This window comes from Pelophylax lessonae, assembly GCF_965119305.1.
Source record: "Pelophylax lessonae genome assembly, chromosome: 5".
Lineage (NCBI taxonomy): Eukaryota > Metazoa > Chordata > Amphibia > Anura > Ranidae > Pelophylax > Pelophylax lessonae.
In genome coordinates this window covers 343420234-343443169 of record NC_138772.1, presented here as the reverse complement: position 1 = coordinate 343443169, position 22936 = coordinate 343420234, and the positions used below count along the sequence as shown (strand labels likewise).

Sequence of the window (22936 nt, the reverse complement as noted above, 5' to 3'; positions counted from 1 at the left end):
GAGGAATACAGGATCCCTGTGTTCATTACCGACAGAACAGCGGTTTACAGTGTTTACATAGCAAGGCTGCCGTTCTGTCTCCATGGGGAGAGATCACAGGTGCCCGGCGGACATCGCGGCCCGCCGAACCCACTGATTGGCTCCCCCTCTAGCCAATCGGCACGCACCCACACTAACTGCTACACAAAGTGACGTACATGTACGTAACGTAACACAGCCGACCTGTCGCAGTATAACTACGGTGGCTGGTCGGCAAATGGTTAACAACCTTTCTGATCAGTGGTCTGATCAGCAAAGTATGGTTGCCTGTTCCATGGACATGTGATGGTCACCCTGTCTGACTAAAATGGCAGGATGTGGCGTCCAGTATCTCATGGCTTTTGACTGCCCAAAACTGGCCATACTCTAGTGGAGTTTAGTTTGAAAATCTTTGTTTATGGAACGTTCATTCCATTTTCTAATGGACAGTGGCGACAAATCGTTTGTTTTTGACTGTAGTGATGGGATAGGAAATTTTTCCCAAACAAACAATTTTCTAATACGGTATGTTATTTTCATGGAATCTGTGTCGTATCATAAATCGTTCAAAGCAAATACAATTTTGGAGTATGTTCAGATGACATTGGTCAAGTCTCTGTTGGTATTATTGAATGTACTGATGAGAGTTTTTATACGAATGTTTGTTCCAACTACCAGTGTATGCCCAGCTTAATTTTGAAGACTTTCCTTCTACAAAATGTAATAGTAGATTTGAAACTTATATATTTAAGAGCAGCTCCAGGTAATAGGTGAAAGTAGTTAATGAACTGTTATTGCTATCAAGCTAAAAGACCACTAATAAAATACAAATGTTCACTAAAGCAGGCCACACATGGGTCAAATTCTGAACTAATTTTCCTTGGAAAATTGGAACTAAGAATTTTCATTTGAATTTCGCACCATTAGTAACCTGCAGCAACGGCCGATTTTCGTGCGGCCATCAATTTCACGCGATCAGGCATGTTGAAAATTTTTGGAAAAATTAACAAGTTTCTAATCAATGATGGGAGAATCGTGCCAGAAATATCAAAAAATAAATGGGCACGAGCTGTGACCTGGGAAAAAAAAGAAGATTCCTAGCCACAAAATTTCTTTTCTGTAGCAACATGAGGTGAAATTGAAGGCTTGGTTGATCTACTTTCAAAATGAATGGTGTCACCATCAGATCACAGAACGTATTACATTTCTGATTATCAAAAGAAAATTAATTCGGAATTTAAACCATGTATGGCCTGCATTAATTTACAAATAACCACTTGCCGACCGCTCACATTGCTGCTACTGCAGCAGAGCGGTTTGGCTGGGTATGGCAACGTAGACCTACTTTGCCAGATACCTCCCTCTTTTGGTGGCACGCCAGGGGAGGAGATCACCGCCGCTCTTCGCCGATCGTCCAGGAAAGACTGCCGAAATCTCCTCTGTGACAGGCAGGGACAGATCACAGGATTCAGCATAGCTGAACCTGCGATCTGTGTCTGTGTCACACAACCCCCTCCCCCCACACATGTCAGTAAGCATGAGGCATACATTTAACCCCTTGATCACCAACAGTGTTAACCCCTTCCCTGCCAGTGTCATTATTACAGTAACAGTGCATATTTATAGCACTGATTACTGTAGTAATGTCACTGGTCCCCCCAAAAGTGTCAAAAATGTCAGTTAAGGGCCGATCTGTCCGCCGCATTGTCGCAGTCCCGCAAAAAAATCGCAGATCGCCGCCATTACTAGTAAAAAAAAATTGCACGATCATGCAATTGTCCGTTAAAGTAACACAGTGCCGAATCGCAAAATATGGCCTGGTTCGGAAGGGGGTAAAATCTTCCGGTCTTAAAGTGGTTAAGAATACGCTCATTGAGAATTTTTTTTGTCAAAGACGTAGCTAAATACATTTTGGCCTAAATATATGACAAAAATTGAATATATTGGATATTTTTTAACTGTCAAAGTAGAAAATGTCAATTTTTCGCAAAATTTTTGCTCTTTTTTTTATTAATATCGCAAAAAATGAAAAGCGCAGAGTTGATCAAATACCACCAAAAGAAAGCTCTGTTTGTGGGAAAAAAGGACGTAAATTTTGTTTGGGTACAGCTTGCCAGGTAAAGTCGCGCAGTGCCAAGTTGAAAAACGTGGCCTGGACATTAAGCAGGAAAATTCTCCGGTCTTAAAGTGGTTAAACAGATTCGCATCTGCCGATTGTAAGAAACTTCCTAGGACTGAAATCTGTTTTTCTGTATGTAACTGGTAGTTGTGGGTGTTTGATTATCTCAAGCTGGCCTATTCTAAGATCACACTGCCAACTGCCAGGGCAGTATGAATCTTATTGGTGGCTGTAGGAAACTCAAATTCATGGGTTTTTAATACCAGACCTTCTATAATATGAGAGAGAGAAAGGAACCTGCCGTGTGTGATTGGGAATAGCTCTGCTGTGTCAGGAGAATTCTTCGAATCAAGGAGTGGCATTGCAATAGTGGGTACTGTAGGGTCTGGAGGTGGGAGGGGACCCCATTAGGAATGTTGTTGAGACAAATGGAACAGTGAAGGTTCCAGTCTAGAAGAGCTGATATCAGACGCACAGGAGGAGTCATCAGTATCTTCCCTAGTCATAGATCCCCTTTTGTGCACAATGAAGAATTATTTTGCTGCCTTGGTAGTGCAGATTTATTGTCTTCAGAACTTCTACTACTCCTAACCAGCACTGAAGCAAACTCTGTATGCCTAAAACCATTTTTTTCAGGCTTTAAAAGAATCCTCCCTAAAAGCCTACTGCTTGATAAGACATCTGATGTTTGTAATTCTGCAAACAAGCCAGAGTATAAAGAAAATTGTATTGGGTTTATAGAGAAATAGTGTGCAATAAAGTGGAAGTTCAGGCAAATTCTAACTAAAGCTAAACTTACTCCCACCTCCAGTCTAAGCCTATTCTCTCTAATCCTGTAATTGGATTAATTCTGTATATTTACCTATTCTGGAGCCTCTCCAGTCTGGTCCTATTATCGTTTCCAGCAGTGGTATCAGTGTAGAGGAGAGACTGCCGACAACGGCTGTAAATTCTTGTACAGTGACACCACCAGTAGGCTTACTATGGGGCATCTGTTGTCGGCTCCCCCTCCTCTACACTGAAGCCAATGCTGACAGCTGATCATGGGACCGGAGTGGAGTGGCTTCAGAATAGGTAAGTATACACATCTTTTCTTTACAGTGTTAGATAGAATAGTCTTAGAATGGGGTGGGAGTAGATTTAGCCTTAGTTAGAATTTGTGTGAACTTTGACTTTTGGCACTAACAATTGTGTAGTAATATAAAATATCCTTATGGTTCCTATTGCTGCTACAAATTTTTGTGTTAATAGACCACCATTTTCAGTACTTGCTATGGAAGTTGGAATGGCCTAGAATTTGCATTTGCATGAATTTGTATTATGATCCTCAAACCTGATGTGATCAAAAATAAAAGTGGGCTATTGAGCACAAATTTTAATTAGCCAAACATTAAAGTGTTACTAAACCCAGGACCCTGCATTCACTATATCTGGTCTTCCGTCGTACACTGAACATGGAAATGCAATTATGTTAATAAATATAAACTGCTAAATTCCTTTTTTATCCGCACATTTTTTCCTAATTGGCAAAATGCCAAAAACACCAGTTTCAGCCGATATGTTTCGGCCACCGAAATTTTGGTGCCTCTCTAGTTAAATTATGTTCTCGTTTTTCGTACAGCAGACACTGGAATGTGATGTCATTTGACTACAAGATTTGACCTTACAGCCATTAAGATGTGTTGGCTGTGGTCCCATCAGTAACATTTAGGAGCTCAAATAACTACTTAGCAGACTTTTTATCTGCTATTCAATTGTCTTTAAAGGACACAAACACTGAAAAACAACTGAAATTGAATATAAATGCATTTATATTATATATATATATATATCCAGGACTTCTCCTGAGCCTCTCCCATCCTCTAAAATGCTCTACCCCAATCTGTCCAACTATCTCCTACTTTTGGGCCATACACACTATACAATTTTCTGAAGACTTTTTCCTTTAGACTTACCAAAACCATATAATATGAAGTCAAACCTAAATTTGTATGCAATCTGGCAGGCCCTTGCATTACATAGAAAAGGTAAATCTGAAGGAAATCTAACCACAAAAGTTGGATAGTGTGTATCCAGCATTTGTCCACTTCAGACAATCCCTGAAAACACATCTCTTCAGAGAAGCCTACATGGCCCCCACCTAACAACTGTACGATTATTATCTCCATCAGCACGCATCCCCACAGTTATTACCTCTTGTATTTCTTGACCCACCCTCTTAGATTGTAAGCTCTAACGAGCAGGGCTTTCTGATTCCTACTGTTTTAAAGGGTATTGTATTTGTACTGTCTACCCTCAAGTGGTAAAGTGCTGAGTTAACTGTCGGCGCTATATAAATCCTATATAATAATAACAATTTAGTCTTAATCCTAAAAAGTATACATTGAAGAACAATTGGTGGCTGTTATTTGAAAAAAATTCAATACCTTTTGTGTGGTAGAAAAAATTTAGGAATATATTTTTGGGTAATTTCACAAGGGTGGCAAAGGGGCAGTAAGGACAGGCGGTTGATCCCCAATCTCCCAACCACCCATCTAAATGCTAAGTTGCAGCAAAACAGTGTAGTACATATGGCATGGCAAAGCAAAAGTAACTCCGCTTGCAGAGTTGACAGATGGCACTGCCTGTCACAGAGGGTATGTGTACAACTCAGAGTGGCTGTATGCAATCTTTTACTTGGGCGATTGGGGGACAGTAAAACCTCTAGTTGCTACGATGTGAACAGTTCCATTGTGGGCAGTAGGGTGCGACTTGTAATGCGATTTGGGAGTAGTGAGCAGGTCTCTATGTAATACAGTGCCTTAAAGTATTCATAACCCTATGAAATTTTGCATATTTTGTCCTCATGTTACAACCAAAAACGTATATGTATTTTATTGTTTTTTTTTATGATAGACACAAAGTGACACATCATTTTGAAGTAGAAAGAAAATGATAAATGTTTTTAAAACCTTTTTTACAAATTTATTTCTGAAAAGTGTGGATCAGAAAACTGTGCACAATAGCACACATTCCTGACCTCGAGGCAAAATGCACTGCTCTTTTTTTTTTTTTTTTCCTGAGTCATGCATCAGAAAACGTGGCACATCTTTGGGTGCTCAGAACTATATGGTGCCATGGGCCATACGGCCGTGTTTTTAAAAAAGGGCCAGGGACTTTTTCGTTGAGATTCTCGCAGGTACAGCAGTCCATTCAAATGAATACGCTGCTGTGCCTGCTCAAACTTCGCATGCAGGACCCGCAAAAGTACAAAGCTAGACTTATGGGTTCCCCAAGAGCAATTAAACCTGACAAGGCTTCAAACTTGTCCCCACTTTTTTAAACAGCTGTGTTTTTCTGGCCATCTGTTTCCCTGTTTGAGAAATTTCCCTCCAGATCCCGTTGTGTCTGACTTCTCCAAATTAATAGGAAGAAAGGCCAAAGCATCTGTTTTCAATTAAGAGGTTATAAAATGTCCTTGCAAATGAAATAAAGAGGACATATTAACATTGGGTATATTTGTCAAAATAGAGCTTTGAATATAATTTTTTTGGTGTATGTGTTCTCATTAATACAGGGACAGAAATTTTTCAAATATCAGTGTCTAGTATTTGTGCCGTAAGGAATCATTTCCTGTTTGGATTGGTCCCCTGATGACAGCAGAATCCACTACAATGCTGAGAACAAACTGGCTCTGCATGTTGTTGACCTGTGTTTTTTAATGTTTTGTATAAGGGCTGGTTCACAATTGTGCAGTGCGTTTTAGGTGTGTTTTACATGCGATTTAGGCGCATTACCATTGAACTCTATATAACGTGTATTTTCATGAAAGCTGCAGCAAGCGCATATGAACATTTCCTCACTGTTACTCTAAAGCAGGGGTCTTCAAACAATGGCCCTCCAGTTGTTCAGGAACTACAATTCCCATCATGCCTAGTTATGTCTGTGAATATCAGAGTTTTACAATGCCTCATTGAACATGTAGTTCCGCAACAGCTCGAGGGCCGTAGTTTGAGGATTCCTGCTCTAAAGTGTTATAAAATAATTGAAGCAGGGTGCTTGTTGTGTGAGTGAGTTGAATGACAGAGGATCACTCACTATCACCTTTTCAGCCTAAAGCATAAATCCATGAAAAAAAATATTTCTCCCATGGAGTGGGGCTGTGTTGGCTTTGTCTAGGAGTGCACCAAAAGGCTATACCTTATCTGATCCTTCCATCCTCTGGAAAACCATGCTCCCCCACGCCAGCAGTGGACTGTTCTTGCTGTCCCCATGTCCAGAGCCAGTCTATGGGCGTGATGATGTCAGGAACAGTTGATTCACAAGACCACTAGCATGCGGGGGGGCAGGAGCGGCGGGCGAGCAGTTAACCCAAGCGGTGCGGGCACAGCCCCACTGCATGGGAGAAAATGTTTTTTGCTCGAGTTCTTCTTTAAAGTAGACCTTTTGGTAACTTTACTAGTCTGCATTAGGGATCAGCTCAGGTGAGTTCAAACATAATGAAAACAAGAGAAGGGCGCACTGGCCTAGTGCAATACTGTAAAACATTTATTGAAGGGTAAAAAGAGTATCATACATCATACTCACAAACGCATGTTGGAAATGTGCATATAAAACCCTAATACAGTCAGGTGACCTCCAGGACATGAATACTTCCAGTGCTGCAGAAGGGCTGGATGGCATCTGTACTGGTAAGGCTGACGCGTTTCAAGGGGGAACCCTCTTCATCAGAACCAATCAATAAATGTTTTTACGGTATTGCACTAGGTCGGTACGCCCTTCTCTTGTTTTCTAGTATATGTGGATACCCATGGTGCTGAGAGGGCAGCAAGAACCTAGATGCTATCCACAAAGTCTTTTCCCTTAAGCATAGCACCTGAGCGCAGGAGAATTACTTGGAGTTCAAACACAAGTCCAACACAACACAAGTGGCCATGCTGACGCATTCCACATTCTATTTCTGCCCACTATGCCCCCAAAGTCTCTTGCTCCCACCCTGTACTACAAACCTTTTTTGCGCTGCTAGTGTGTGCAGCACTTGCAACTACAACATGTAGAGACTACATGGTGGGAGCTTGCATGTACAGGAGACTCATACAGGACTCTATGGGTCCGAAGGACAGAGTTAGTAGACGTAGCAAGAGAAGTGAGTCACCGTGGCCAGCGACAACTTGAAAAGTAAACTCAGAGGAGAAAATACATGTAGGTAATGTTGTTGTTACCTCTGGCCTGGCATCTCCATCCGGGAAGTACATGTTGAACATAGACAATGCCCAAACAAAGATGATATCATTTTTGAAGTAAAGACAGTTTGCCATTTTGGCCGGCAGGACTCTAATCAGTCTAATTCTCTTCTAAGCCAGGAAGACACTCACATTCCATTGGAGGAAGCCCTCAGCCCCTACCATTGCCTCTTGGAAGCAGCTAGTCAACTCCAACTTACCACTTTATAAAGACACTTATGCACATAGGGCTGCTTCCACAAATTTGACACCATGTGGGCAAAGTGGTTAGAAGATGACATTGCAGAATAGTCTTGCATCTTTTAAATTCTGGGTCAGGGGTTGGGGATAGGTTTTGCTTAGTGATTTTATCTCTTGCTATATCCTGACTCATTGTGAGGGTGACCTGTGTTGAGTTTATATCGGCTTGTATCTATGCAACTCTAACGCGAGCCACACATACAACTGTATTGTTGTGTTTTTCACCCTTTTTTTTTTTTCTTTTTCTGTACTTTTAGTACTGTATGTACTTTGCCTAGGTGGTCTGCCCCTGCATATGCTGTACCACCTGTTTCATTGCAGCATTGGAAATTCAATAAAAAGTTTTCTAAAAAAAAAAAAAAGTTTGCCATTTTATAAGTTGAGTACAAATGCACAAAGTACACCAGAAAACATAGAAATTGTTTCAGAAAGGCTGGATTCTTTGTATTGTGAAATTGCTAGTATGCATAGACAACAGCTGAACTGCATAATAACAACAACAAAAAAACGAATAAATGAGTAAGGCCCCGTTCACATAGCAGCGACGCTACTTCCCGGGGCGACCTCCGAGGTCGTGGCGCGCTGCTCGCCCCGCGACCTCGGAGCGGCTGGCACGAACTTCATAACATTGAAGTCTATGACGGTTGCCTCCAGGTCGCCCCAAATAAGCTCCGGTCCCTTTTTCTAAGTTGGAGCGACTTGTGTCGCTCCTATTAGAACGGGTCCGCAGCTTCCCTATGGAAGGCGACCTACGGCGACCTGTGAGGCGACCAGGTCGCCTCACAGGCCGCCCCAGTGTGAACGGGGACTAAGTGTACAAAATTTGCTACTTACAGTATGTTTACTGTGCTTATTCTTTTCATTTGGCTTTTGTTACCTTCAAACAATTGTGGCTAAATTCCAAAGCGGAGATGAAGCCTGAAGGCCTCTAAAGACTTTATGGAGTAACATTCAGCCTGTCGAGTGGTATAATGTAAAACTTTGTATATTTAGTATCCTAATTCTAGTATATTCTGGATTTAATCTTTACAATTTTAAGTAAGTAATACAGTATGATTGAGGAGAAAACTGGAGGAAGCAAGAGGACTTTAGCTTCTGAATCATTTCCATATGAAATAAAGTTTTTACTTCTAAAGTACTTATGAAGACCATGTGACATGCCTAAGCTAACTTAAAAGCTGGGAACAAAGTGGGTTGGGTATGGTGAATTTCTTTCGAATGTCAATAATCCTGCCATTAAACCAAACACTCTACACCCACCTGCATAATCCTTATCATTTACATCACATAAAAATGGAGTCAGTCTTATGTAAACAATAGGAAAGTTATTGACCGTTTTTGTGCAAGAATATTTGAAAGGCAAAACAGAATTACATGGTTGTGTGATCTTTCTACGTCTGTTACCACACCCTGACATGCTTTCTGGATTTTGAAAATATGGGGCACGGAATTAGGACATACAAACCACAGATTCCTGATGTTTAACTGATGTTTAACTAAAAAGCATCTGTGCGTTTTTTTAAAACCAGGATAATACATGTTTTTTGGGCGCATATTATATATATATATATATATATAAAATATATATATTTTTTGGTAATTATTTATTTATCTTAATGTATTGTTTAGTGGTCATCATGCATAAACTGAATCATTTCTGTGTAATCGAGCCAATGTAAATTATTAATTGCATACATATGGAAAAACAATGGTATGATATACAAAGTAACCCATTCATACTAGTGGAACATTGAAAAAAAGTCACAACTGCAGGGACCATAATCCGGGAACAGGAAAACACAATCATTTCTATCTTTTTTGTGTTTTTTTTTTTTTTTTTTAGGATTCAGAAAGGACATGGTTACCAGTAGAACTACCGTAGAATACATGTCATGTCTAGCATACACTGTCTGTATGCTGGACGCCAGCAGAAAATCTTTGCAAATTATTTACATCACTGGAAACAATGAAAAGATGAGGTTAAAACGATTATCCTAAAGGCCACATATACACTGGTGTGTAGCCCGTATGCGTCCAATCCTGGTGTTTTTCTTTACCCGAGGGGTACAGGTACAGTGTCCAGCCCTGCTGCCTGCAGGTGGTACTCATGTTTAGGAACACGTGTTCAAGAACGTTTGCCAAGATTACAGGTATTCTGTGTTCCAGGCACATGTCCCTGAACGCACAGGGCCCTAAATGCAAGCACTTCTTCATACAATGTCTAGCTGCAATGTATTTCAGCCTCTTACAGACCTCTAAGGCTAGGTTCACATCTATGCAGGTTGTGGCTGACGCGTTTTACCAAATGTTTTGCGTTTAACGCACATTTTTAAAGCGTTTTGCATTTTTTTTGGGCTAATAGAAAAGTGTGACCCTTCTGTTCATGGATTGTGATTTCGATGTGACATTACACACTCTAGCACTCAAGTTGAGATCATTAAAGTAGTGCAGGAACCTTTGTGTCCAAAGTTTCATGTTAGGGTTAAGGGCTAGCCCTTAACCCTAACATGTGACTTTGGTTAGGGTTAGAGTTAATCATTAGGGTTAGTGTTGATGGTAATCATTCAGGTTAGGTTTAGTGGTAAACATTAGGGCTAGCGGTAATTGTTTGGGTTAGCAATTACCACTAACCCTAACAATTACTGCTAACCCTAGCCCATAACCCTAACATGCAGCTTTGGATACAAAGGTTTCTGCACTATTATGATGCCACTTTGATGCTACTTGAGTGCCAGAGAATGTAAAGTTGCATCAAAGTAGCAATCCATAAACAGACCTGTTATACTTTCCTGTGAGCCAAAAAAAACAAAAAAACAACACTAGTGTTTTTGGTGTGGGGCCATTGAAGTCTATTACACACAGACCACAATCTGCTGCGGGATAAAAGTCCCTGACCCTTTCCAAAAACGCACGGCTCATAATGCACAGATGTGAACTAGATCCATAGGAAACAGAATTAAATGGACTCTAGTGCATTTCTGCAAAACGCACTAAAAACGCATAGACAATTTGGCTGGGCGCACCTGTGCCTCCTGGGCTTCTAGGAACACAGATATTGGAGGCAAATGGGCTAAAAGCACAGCGTGCATGTGGCTGAACTGGGACTACCGGTGTGCTGGATACAGAAATAGCATTCGGTGATTATGTTTAGGCTTTCTTTGTGTACCGTTTAAAGAAAAGAGACTTTATTGTCGTATTAAAACCTACAATGATATTTCTATTTGCATTCCCTGAATGGTGGATTATATAACTAACACAGTTACACAACAATAAAAACCTATATGCACAATAATAATGATGAAACCTGTTTAACAGAGTTGTATGTATTATTCAAAATAAGGAATTCCTCTTATTTTTATAGTGATTGACTCAGCCGTACCATCTAACCAGGATAAAAATATTCCTTAGCTTTTACTATAGATTTTTCAGGCAGGTCTTTTAATTCGTGCTCTGAACATTGAATGTGACATTTGGGTTAATGGGGTGCAAAGCATATAATAAAGAAAATATACATACTGTATATGTAGCTTGCAAAACCTGTATAATTGCTAAACAAGCCATTTTGTCATTTTTGTATTATTACAAATGACTACTTATTACATGTACCAGTTAGCTCTGATTTTATAAATTTTCAAAAAAAATTCAGTTGTCAATTTCTTGCAACCATAACAAACATAATAACACAGGGCGCTCTGGATGTTTTGTATAGATGGCTGCCCAATCACTCATTCCTTGCTCATGTGATTGGATCGCTGCTTTTGTTTTAGGTCACCTTTTATTACAGTAGTACGGTAGGATTGATTGTGTGATTTTTAACAGGCAGACCCTCCCATGTAGCGTTTCCGTATCCTTCAGTCTGAGGAAGTTCTTTCCAGTTTTATTGCTCACATAGCAGGAGTAGCTAATAATCTTGTAATATATATTGCTAACCTGCAGACAATCTTTTTTCCCAGCAAAGGTGAGAATTCATAATAAAATATTCAGCTCCTTATGTCTCTTATCAGTAGGAGGTTTATATGCCATGCTTCATAATAAAGAAAGTTTTTTTCTATTGGCTTACATTTTTAGGACCCATACACACATGAGCATTTTGTAGCTTAAAGCCCCAAAACTCTCAACAAACAAAATCCAATGCTTTCAAATGGTGGCTATTCATATATGACCACTCAGTCCTCAATGCCTGACACATAAAAGGTACATAAACTACTTTTGAAGCTGAAATGGGTAGTTTTGGCCCTCTAGACAAGTGGTCTTCAAACTGCAGCCCTTTACTTGTCTTCATTCGGTCCTCGGGGCACCAATCCTTCCCATGGCACCAACGATGGAGCACTATTCCTCCCATTGACACCAACAATGGGGCACCATTCCTCCAATACCAGTGACAGAGAACTATTCCTGGTCCCACTGATCAGAGGTGCTATGTCTTTTTTTTTTTTTTTTACTTCCACTGACCACCATGTCAGAGGCATTGTTTATTCCCACTGTCGCTGGGGCATTTTCTACCCCCGAGGGACCACAGTCTGCCCCCCCCTTTAATGTCTGAAGGATAATAAACTGGCCTTTTGTGTAGAATGTTTAGAGACCCCTGCTCTAGACTTTAATGGGAGCATCTGTAACCATGCAAAACAACAGCATATTTTGGAAACTTTTGAGCTTGAAAGAACTGATCTCCTTCCCCTAGTGCTTTCTATTGGCTAAAACAAAAATACCTGAAGCTTGAATACACATGTAAACGATTGAAATATGCTTTAAAACCACTTGCTTATAGGTGCAAAAATACTAAAAACAAAAAAGTGAAATCGCCTAAAGTCACCCAGCTCAACATTTGCTTTTTTTAAATTGATTTTTCACTTTTTTTGTTCAAACAAACAATATTGTGGAGCTGTTTGAGCAAATATTTATTTTTTCATTTTTTTACTTTGTATAATAATTGCAGTAAAAAGCTGCTTAATTATGGAGGAAATCTTTATACTTATACAGCAGCCATAAATATAAACATTCTGCCCAGCAAATACGAAAAATAAACTGGTGTTCAGAGTGTGGGAGCCCACGTGTCAGGCCAGGAAGAAGATGCCACTCAGACCGTTCTGGTGCTCTTGCAGTGTATGGCCTCAGCCAGCGCTGCTCTGGCCACGCCACCCGGCACGTTTCGCCCCATCCACCAGGCCATGGCCACCGATGGACAGGGAAAAATGTGTCAGGGGTAGTGGCCGGAGAAGCGCTGACTAAGGCTATACACTGCGAAAGTACCAGGTTGGTCTGAGCGGCGGCATCCTCTCCACATGCAACAATAAAGTGTCCTCCATATATATTCTAGTCCACATCTTCACATACTTGTATCAATAAAGTAGTTCTTATTTTTACAAATGTGTTTCAATTTCATAAAATGCTTCCAAGTAAACTCCCCAGTCAAGTGCTCCTTCTAAATCAGTGTCTCACTCCAATTCAAGAAGAGTGCTTGTGCATCAAATCCCTTTGCAAGCACCACTCACCAGATTTTGTACGACCCCTTTTTAGATGTGAAGGTCTCAAATGCTTATAAGCTTATTCCAAAGGCTCCTCCACACTGGGCTCTCCAAATGCAACTCCTCTGGTCCACCAGCTCTCAGCAATTGCACCATAAATAGAGGACTTCCAATAGTATAATTCTACTTTATTTACAATAAAAACCAAGACTAATTCACTTACATTTAAACCATGGAGGTCATGCTCTGTATATTCTATTGGCTCTTTCACTCACTGATCAAATATGACCGTGTGTTCCAGTACAGTGGGAGCGACGTCACTGAAAGTGAGGTAAAAAACATGGCTCCACCCAACGCGTTTTGTCAGTGTGACATCTTCAGGGGTAACAACATAATAATATTTTTTTTTAAATAATTACTTAATTGATACAAGTATGTGACACATTTTTCAAAATAATAATCACTTTATTGATACAAGTATGTGACACATTTTTAAAAATAGTAATTACTTAATTGATACAAGTATGTGTCACATTTTCCAAAATAATAATTACTTTATTGATACAAGTATGTGACACATTTTCCAAAATAGTAATTACTATATTGATACAAGTATGTGTCACATTTTTAAAAAAAATAATTGTTTTATTGATACAAGTATGTGAAAAAGTGGACTGGAATTTATGGACATTTTTTGAGGCACTTTATTAGATCACATGGTTTGTTAGTATTTTAGATATAGATAGTTTTAAGTGCAAAATTGTTTGTAATGGCTCTCTGATTCCTTCTGTATTGAATTGTATTGTAACTGTACTGTCTGCCCTTATGTTGTAAAGCACTGCGCAAACTGTAGGCTCTATATAAATCCTGTATAGTATTATTAATAATACTTTTACTATTTAATTTAGGTTTTTTTTTTTTTCGAGCTCTGCTCCAGTTTATTTTTCATATTTGCTTTATTATCCCCTTAGGGGGGTTATGGAAGGCTGCCTAGCAGCTTGTTTCTAAAATCCAGAGGAGTGGCCATAAGTCTGGTGCATTTTTATCCTGCCCAGCAAGGCTAGCTCCTTGTTCTGAAAAGGAAGATGATGGCTAGAGTATCCACAGATTTTCCAAAATCACATGAGAGTTGTTGCTTTTGCTAAACAGTAATGTGCTTGCTTCTGAGAAAGTCAGTTAGTTTCTTGTTTGCATGTACCAGCCTGTCTCTTTCCCAATAGTTGGAATAACATGGAGATTTGCCAGGAATATGTATGCAAAGTGTCTCATTATAGGTTTATAAATCATATATTTTACTAAAAAGGAATGTAAAAGTGTTTAACAGTCTACACAATTCTTGAAATTTCCTCCACTCTAGTTTACCTATTTTCTATTATTTCAGACCAGAATGGGACTTTGTTTGCATGTACCAGCCTGTCTCTTTCCCAATAGTTGGAATAACATGGAGATTTGCCAGGAATATGTATGCAAAGTGTCTCATTATAGGTTTATAAATCATATATTTTACTAAAAAGGAATGTAAAAGTGTTTAACAGTCTACACAATTCTTGAAATTTCCTCCACTCTAGTTTACCTATTTTCTATTATTTCAGACCAGAATGGGACTTTAAAACAAAAGGAATTTTTAAATTACCATTTTACTATAAACCTAATTGTATTGCTTTGATTTGTAAGTAGTCCTTAAATGAGACATTGATTGTGGTTTCTCTTTGCTCTTCTATGTGGATGTCTTCGACAAATCATGACATCACTTGTTATTGCTGAATCAATGAATCTGTGTTGCCCTTCAGAAAACCACCAAAGGTAAGAATTTTCGATTTGTTACTTTACTTAAATTCCTTGTAACTTTTCCTTTATTTGGTACAGCTATTTTGCATTCAAGGAAGCTGTCAAAAAGAGATACCTGTAGCTGTCATTGATGACCTTGCTTTCTGAAAATGCTAGATTCCCGACTGTCATACTGGTCCTTTGGTTTTATTATTTCAAGCATTTTAGCTGGAAAGTATGCCAGACTACTGTTCTATTTATCCATACACAATCAGTGGACATTATCAAGGATTTTGCCAGTAATTTCTATGCCAACAGCATCATTTAACTATACAATACATGCAATCAAATGAGTGTGCCAAACAAATACCCAAATATAAGCAATGAAACATTTTTTAAAGGGCAGGTTAAGCCAACATTAGTGAATGCATTCACTAACACCAGCTTTAAGAGGAGTTTCAGTCAATTCTGCAAAGATTAAAAGTCAGCGGCTACAAAAAGTGTAGCTGCTGACTTTTAATAAACAGACACTCACCTGTCCCACGGTCCAGTGCTGTCCTCACCCGAGCCGGTTCTTCACCAGTCTACAGGTCCCCTGCATCATCATGTTCACTGTGGGCAGCCGGCTGTGATTCCTTGCGTCCTTTCCTCCAGATGCCCACTGCACATGCGCGCGCCTTGCTGCACTTTTGGAATTGTCCCATAGCCTTCTGGGACCCGTGACATGTCCCAGAAGGTTGCAGGAAGGGGGTAAGAGAAGTTCTTGTGGATCTGCCACAGCGATCCAAACGAAAGTGGGAGTAGGTACCTGTCAAAACCAGGTACCTGCTCCACCCCAAAAAGCAATTATTCCAAATGTGGCAGAGGAGGGGGGAGGAGGAGGAAGAGCGAAACGTCCCCTTTTGGGTGACGTTCCGCTTTAATCTGACCTCCTGAAACTGTCCCAAGCAGTAAATCACAGTGCAGACCTATTTGAAACCTGATTTCATGAGGGGGGGGGGGGGGGTGTGTTTGGTTCTTTAAACACATTGGCTTTTTCCGCTGTGAATCAATTTTATCATCGCTCTCATTGGCATGTATATGGATTCTCAACTCTGGGTGTTTCCCTATTCTTCAGGGGAGTCCCTATTTTGTGGAATGTTGTCAAACCGGAGCCAGTGTGCCAGCTGACAATTTCAAGTACCCTTAGAAAGTCCAGTGCCCCATTTGTTCTTGTATTTACTGCATTTACTACTATAAATCCTGTATTATAATAAAAATATTAATAATAGTAATAAAACTGTGTGAATTTTTTAGAATATTGTTGTAAATTAATTTTCCTAACAAACTTTTAGAGCTAAAAAGCAGTCACGCAATACTGTACATCATGTGTAATCAAATTGAACTGTCACTGCACTTGAGTTGTCAGAAATGGTTTCATATAAACCTGGGTACAAGTTTAGACTTGAGGTTAGTGTATTGCATAAAGTGCCAAATACCATGCCTGTCAAGCTGTGCTAAGCATGTACTGTAAGTCAATCAGGCTTTATTGAATTTTGCAGTGTTGTCCATCTAACACTTGGTGTCCAGTTGTAGGCTGGGTAGGTCTTAAAAGAGATGTATGTTTTTTTTTTTTCTTTTTAGAATCTTACTTACCTAGGTGGATGCAGAATTGGTCCAATGCTGCATCTGCCCCCCCCCCCCCCTTCACGCCTCGAACTGTCAGTCACCGGCTCTCTGCTCGGCCCCACCACAAAAACTGGAGCACTGAGCTGTGGAGGGGGGGTGGGAGCCGCCAGCTCAGGCTCTCAGCGGCTTGCTGAGAGGCTCAGCCGAGTGCCAGTCCAGGCATGTGGGCAGATCCCGACTCCATTGTTGCAATCTTGCCTAAGCCTAGACCAGCTCTGTAACATCAGCTGACAGCGGGCTTCAGCTCAAAACAGGTTACAGGAGTGCAGAAAGAACTGCCCTCCTGTGATCCACAGGAGAAGTACTGTACAGCCAAACAAGCTTTGGCTGTACTTCTCCTCTTAAGCTGGCTATACACTGATCAAAATCCAACTGGTTCAGCAGGAACCGGACAAATTTTTGATCAGTGTGTGGCTGTCCTGCTCGTCAGTAGATGTTCACTCAATCGACTTCTGTTGAAGGGACATGCTGAAAAACTTTTATTGATTAGTGGCTGCAGCAGATCTAAGGCACCTTTCACACGGGCTTTCCGATGAGGTCCGCCTGTCAGTTTTTCAGGCGGACCTGATTGGATGCTCCATGCCGCCCCGATGGAGCAGCGGATGTCAGTGGAGACATCTCCGCTGTCACCCGCTGCTATCCGATCTGATCCTGTCCGTGAAATCCAGACGAGTGGAAACCCTATTTTCCATCCATCTGGAGGATCAGATCGGATAGGATCGGATGAAAACGGACAGGCGGTCCATTTTCATCCGATCTCTCATAGAGGAGAGCGGGGCTCTGACAGCTCCGTCTCTGCAAAGTAAGCGGAGACGGAGCTGTCATCTGCCAGCTCAGTGGGGATCAGCGGATCGATCCCAGCTGAGCAAAACAGAGTCTGCCGGGCGCACCACTCGTGTGAAAGGACCCTTAGGGGGAAAAGAACCTTTATGCGATGTCTGCCAGGTGTGGTGACTGATGAAGGGAACTATTAAGTACAATATGTTAGTATTTTCTACAGTAGGAATACAAACAGCATTTACATTTGCTGGGTGTTCATAATGTTAGCCACCTTCTGCAAAATTAAAAAGTAATTGAAGTGCAGTATTTGAGAGAGCAACATTATTTTGGCTTGTTCTAGCACAATTGGTGGGCTTTGGGACATCTATCCTGGAAATATTGTGTTACAATGTCCACCATATTTTAAGCATTAAGCTCATGTCATATGGATAGGATACAGTAGTGACATGATGTGGAGGTCGGTAAAAGGAACCACGGAGTGCTGCGCGGGACCAAGGTGATTCACATTTTCAGAAGTAAAGAAGTCTTTAACCTGGGATTTCTTATGAAAGGAGAGGCTTTCTGATGGTGCAGGAAGTTGGAAAGTAAGTATTTACTTAGGTAGGTAACCCCATTTGGAATTCTTATGTTACTGACAGAGGTCAATATGCTTTAAGGTACTGCCAAAAGTTGCTTTCAATCTTTTCAAATTTGCAGCTTTCATTAACAGAATAAATGGGAATTCTGTCATGAAGGACCTTATTTGGGCACTTGCTGTTATGAGTTGACACCTGTCTCCCAATTCGGCTTCTGCGTTGTCACCCTCTGTTTCCCATGGAGATTACAAATGGCTGTGTGGACACAAATTCTAATGACATGGTCCACTGTTTGGATAGAGATTCTAAGCAATGCTTAGGAAAAAAAAACATTGCCTGCAGCCCAGAATGTCACTCACATGTTATTATGTGAGGGATGTTCTGTACTACAGCTAGGACCATCAGCAGCAGCTTCCTGAGCAGAGGATGAAGACAAGTGAAGCCACAGACCATCCAGAAGACACCTGTAATTAATTTAAATATTTAAGAATTAAAAAAAAAAAAAAATTCAAGCGTGGGGGCTTCAGTGAGTGGGGTTGGAAAACTGAAGGACAGAAGGCTGGAGATGGGCTTCTATCTTTAGCATTGACGGTAGATTTTTATGTATTTTTTCATGGCAGGTCTGAATAAATTTAAATAAAGCAATGTTTAACTACCTTGATGTGTTTTTTTTTTTTTTTTTTTTTCGTAATATAAATTCTAAGGGCTATGGGGGTATGTGAGCAGTCCTGTGTTATTTTTTTGCAGTTTTACTAATGATAAACCATGAGAAAGATATTTGCTATGCAAAGTAGATATGCTGCAAGGCTTTAGAGGGCCAGTCTACTCAACTGGATACTGAATGCACCTGCTCTGCTCACATGCCTTAGAGCTGAATCGAGGTCAGGGCATGAATATCTATTAGTAGTATTTGCCATTGGTTGATTATAAATATGTACTTATTTCTGCCAAAATTTTTTATCACAAAGATATTAGGGTTTTGTGACTGATTCCCTCCTATCTATTGTGTATGCTATTCTGGCTAGAGGGAGATGAAAGATAGCGTATGAACATAACTAGTTTGGAACACTACCCAAGCTGAGTTTTGTGTGAGGAGGGCATATGGTGTATAGACGGAGCTGTGTGTGGGGAGGGCATGTGGTGTATATAGATGGAGCTGGGCATGGGGAGGCCATATGGTGTATAGCCACTTCAGCTTCAGAAGATTTATCCCCTTCCTGACCAAGCTATTTTTTGCGATACGGCACTACATTACTTTAACTGACAATTGCGCGGTCCTGGTAACAAATAAAATGTATGTCCTTTTTTTTCCACAAATAGAGCTTTCTTTTGGTGGTTTTTGATCATCTCTGTGGTTTCTATTTTTTTTGCGCTATAAACAACAAAATAACAATATTTTTTACTTTCGTCCATAAAACATATCCAATAAAAAAAAAAATGTAAAAAAATCCAATTTCTTCATCAATTTAGGCCAATATGTATTCTGCTACATATTTTTGGTAAAAAAAAAAATCACAAAAGCGTATATTGATTGGTGTGTGCAAAAATGTTAGCGTCTACAAACTATGGGATGTATTTTTGTAATTTATATATTTTTTTCTTTCTAGTAATAGCGGTGATCAGCGACTTAAAGCGGGACTTCGATATTGCGCCAGACAAATTGGACACTAACTCACACTTTTGACACTTTTTTGGGGACCAATGACATTATTACAGTGATAACTGCTAAAAATATGCACTGTCACTGTACTAATGGCACTGGCTGGGCGATCCCTCTTGAGGGTGTCTCTAGCTGGTGTTTTACTGTAGTGTGGGAGGTGCTTTTACTAGGGGACTGCCTAGATCCCTGCCCCTGCTTTGCAGAAACACAGGATCCATGCCTTCCTTACTGACAGAACAGTGATCTCCCCTTTTTACATAGGAAAATTGCAGTTCTGCTTGTGTACCAAATGATTACCGGGTGCCGGCAGACATCAGGACCGCGGGACATGCTGATCAGCTCCCGCTGTGATTCTACCTAGCCGCCGGTGATGCACACTCATGCCCAATACCCGGAAGTGCAGGTTTACTTATATAGACGTGATCCTACGCAGTGCGGCAGCCCTGTAGCAGCAAAACAGCTATAGGGCGGTTGGCAAGTGGATAAAGAAAGCTGTGTGTGGGGAGGGCATCTGATGTATAGAGGAAGCTGTGTTTGGGGAGGGCATGTGGTATATATAGATGGAGCTGTGTGTGGGGAGGGCATGTGGAGTATATAGATGGAGCTGTGCATGGAGCGGGCATATGGTGTCTAAAGGAAGCTGTGTGTGGGGAAGGCATGCTGTGTATAGAGGAAGCTGTGTGTGTGGAGGGCATATGGTGTTTAGAGGAAGCTATATGTAGAGAGGGCAAGTAGTGTATAGATGGAGCTGTGTGTGGGGAGGGCAGGTGATGTGTAGAGACAGAGCTGTGTGTGGGGAGGGCAGGTGATGTGTAGAGACAGAGCTGTGTGTGGGGAGGGCATGTGGTGTATACACGGATCTGTATGTGGGGAGGGCATGTGGTGTAAAGATAAAGATGTGCATGCGTGTGTGTGTGTGTGTGTGTGTGTGTGTGTGTAAGGCATATGGTGTATAGACAAAGCTGTGTGTAGGGAGGGCATGTGGTGTATAGATGGAGCTGTGTGTGGCAATGGCATGTGGTGTATAGATGGAGCTGTGTGTGGAAAGGACATGTGGTGTATAGACGGAGCTGTGTGTGGGGAGGGCATATGGTGTATAGATGGAGCTATGTGTGGGGAGGGCATGTGGTGTAGAGATAAAGCTGTGTGTGTGTGTAAGGCATATGGTGTATAGACAGAGCTGTGTGTGGGAAGGGCATGTGGTGTAAAGACAGAGCTGTGTGTGGGAAGGGCATGTGGTGTAAAGACAGAGCTGTGTGTGGGAAGGGCATGTGGTGTATAGAAAGAGCTGTGTGTGGGGAGGGCATATGGTGTATAGATGGAGCTATGTGTGGGGAGGGCATGTGGTGTAGAGATAAAGCTGTGTGTGTGTAAGGCATATGGTGTATAGACAGAGCTGTGTGTGGGAAGGGCATGTGGTGTATAGACAGAGCTGTGTGTGGGAAGGGCATGTGGTATATTAACAGAGCTGTTTGTGGGGAAGGCATGTGGTGTATAGATGGAGCTGTGTGTGGGGAGGGCATGTGGTGTATAGACAGAGCTGTGTGTGGGGAGGCCATCTGGACATTGCCAAGGATGATGCTAGAGCTATATCCTCCCAGTTTAAGAGAAGCAAGGAACATGTTCTAGACCAGCGTTTCTCAACTCTGGTCCTCAGGGCACCCTAACAAGCCAGACTTTAGGTATTACCTTGGGGAGATGCAGACTAGAATACTGCAATCACTGAGCAGCAAATTATATCACCTGTGATGTATTTCAGTTTTCTTGCAAACCTGGCCGGTTAGTGTGCCCTGAGGACCGGAGCTGAGAAACACTGTTCTGGACTAATAAACACAGGAAATTCCACAGCAGGCCGGTGTTTCCACTTTTCAAGCCCCATTGAACTCTATGTATTTATAACTGTAACGCCGTTTGGGCAGCATATACAGTAATAAAAATGCCACATTTTTGAGGTTTTTATGGTTGCTAAGTGCTACAGCAGGATATAAAATACCCGGTGCTGGCAGCACATTGGACGGTCGGACTGTTGTTCTCACACAGAATGCAGTGACTGAAAGCGCTAGAATGCTGTTGAATGGAACAGCGTTCAGGGGGGAGTTTCTCCAACGTGCAGGCACAGCACAGCAGGGTGTCTTAAACCTTACTGCTGGACTTTGCAGTTCACAAAACCACTAACAGCACATTTATCACTTTATATGCAGCATTACAGTAATGAATACAAAGGTTTTGGCTGGGCTTTATTATTAATGCTACTCACAGAAAAGGAAAAGGTCCTAAACTACTTATAGTATGCAGGGACAGCGCTACCAGTAAGGTGACCTAGGCAGCCGCCTAGGGCGCAACTTAGCAGGGGGCGCCGGTGGAGCCTGACCCGAGGTAAGTGACTTACAGCAAGTCACTGAAGGGGTTTTAACCAGTGGCGGCCGGCCCGTCCATTAGGGGCGCAGAGGCGCCGCCCCCCCATCCATGCGTCCGGCCCCCTAATCTACATGCAGGGCGCCGGATGCATGGATTCCAATGAGCGTTTTTTTTTTTTTTTTTTAAGCATGCGATTAGAGCCAGAGGCGCTAATAGGCTTCAAAAAAGGGTGGGCTCGGCACAGAGCACTGCGCCCTGAGCTCACCCAGTTATGTGACAATAGTGAATTAATATTTGCTATTGCCACACTGATTCTCCTCCCGGCCAATCAGGAAGCGGGTCCTGAGACTTGTTTCCCAATTGGCCAAAGGAGAAGGCATCCTATTGGCAGAGGAGGAGGGGGGAGACGACCGCCAAGAGGGGGCATGGAGGAGACTGAGGGGAAAGCCGCCGCTGTCTGGAGGAATAAGGTAAGTGAACTGGCCCCGGGGGGCGGGGGGGATATGGTGTGGACTAGACTCTGGAGTGACGGGGGGGGTCTGTGGCCTGGTCCGTCTGCCGCACTCCCCCTGACCGATGGAGCACCAGCCGCCACTGCTTTTAACCCCTTCATCAGCTTGGGCTGGGGGTGGGAGAGCCTATGGGGGGGGGGGGCAAATTTTATTTTACCTAGGGCAGCAAAAATCCTTGCACTGGCCCTGATAGTAGGAGATCCCTGTGTGAGTTTGTTTTGTTGTGCCCAGAGTACTGGTTTAAACATTATAAATAGGCTTCCTCTTTCTGTTGTTTTTTTTTAAATGTATAATTTCACATTATGAATGATGTTGTGGGTTAAATAAGACACTGATGCTGCACAAGTAACTGAAGACCTTCAGGGTGGTAGAGCTAGAAACTCCAGGGGGAATAAATACATTGTGGTGTCCCAGGGAGGTGTAAGAATCCATTAGGGGGTTATGCCTGCTTGTGTCGCCCCCTTAAAAATCACTAGTTTTGTGTTGACTAGTCCTGTAGAATTGCTTTATCAAATTAATCGACTCCTGTAGGGTTCACCACTGCAGTAAAGC

General features: G+C 41.7%; 1 protein-coding gene across 5 annotated transcripts in view; it reads left to right on the top strand.

Moving 5' to 3' along the window:
* The window catches only part of KIF13A (kinesin family member 13A), a 298880-nt gene that overhangs the window by 83812 nt on the left and 192132 nt on the right, over positions 1–22936 (top strand). For all 5 annotated transcript variants that reach the window (XM_082258194.1, XM_082258191.1, XM_082258190.1 and 2 more), the window contains exon 3: positions 14855–14867. In XM_082258194.1, the coding sequence (XP_082114320.1) occupies positions 14855–14867 (13 nt within the window). The remainder of the gene's footprint in view (positions 1–14854; positions 14868–22936) is intronic.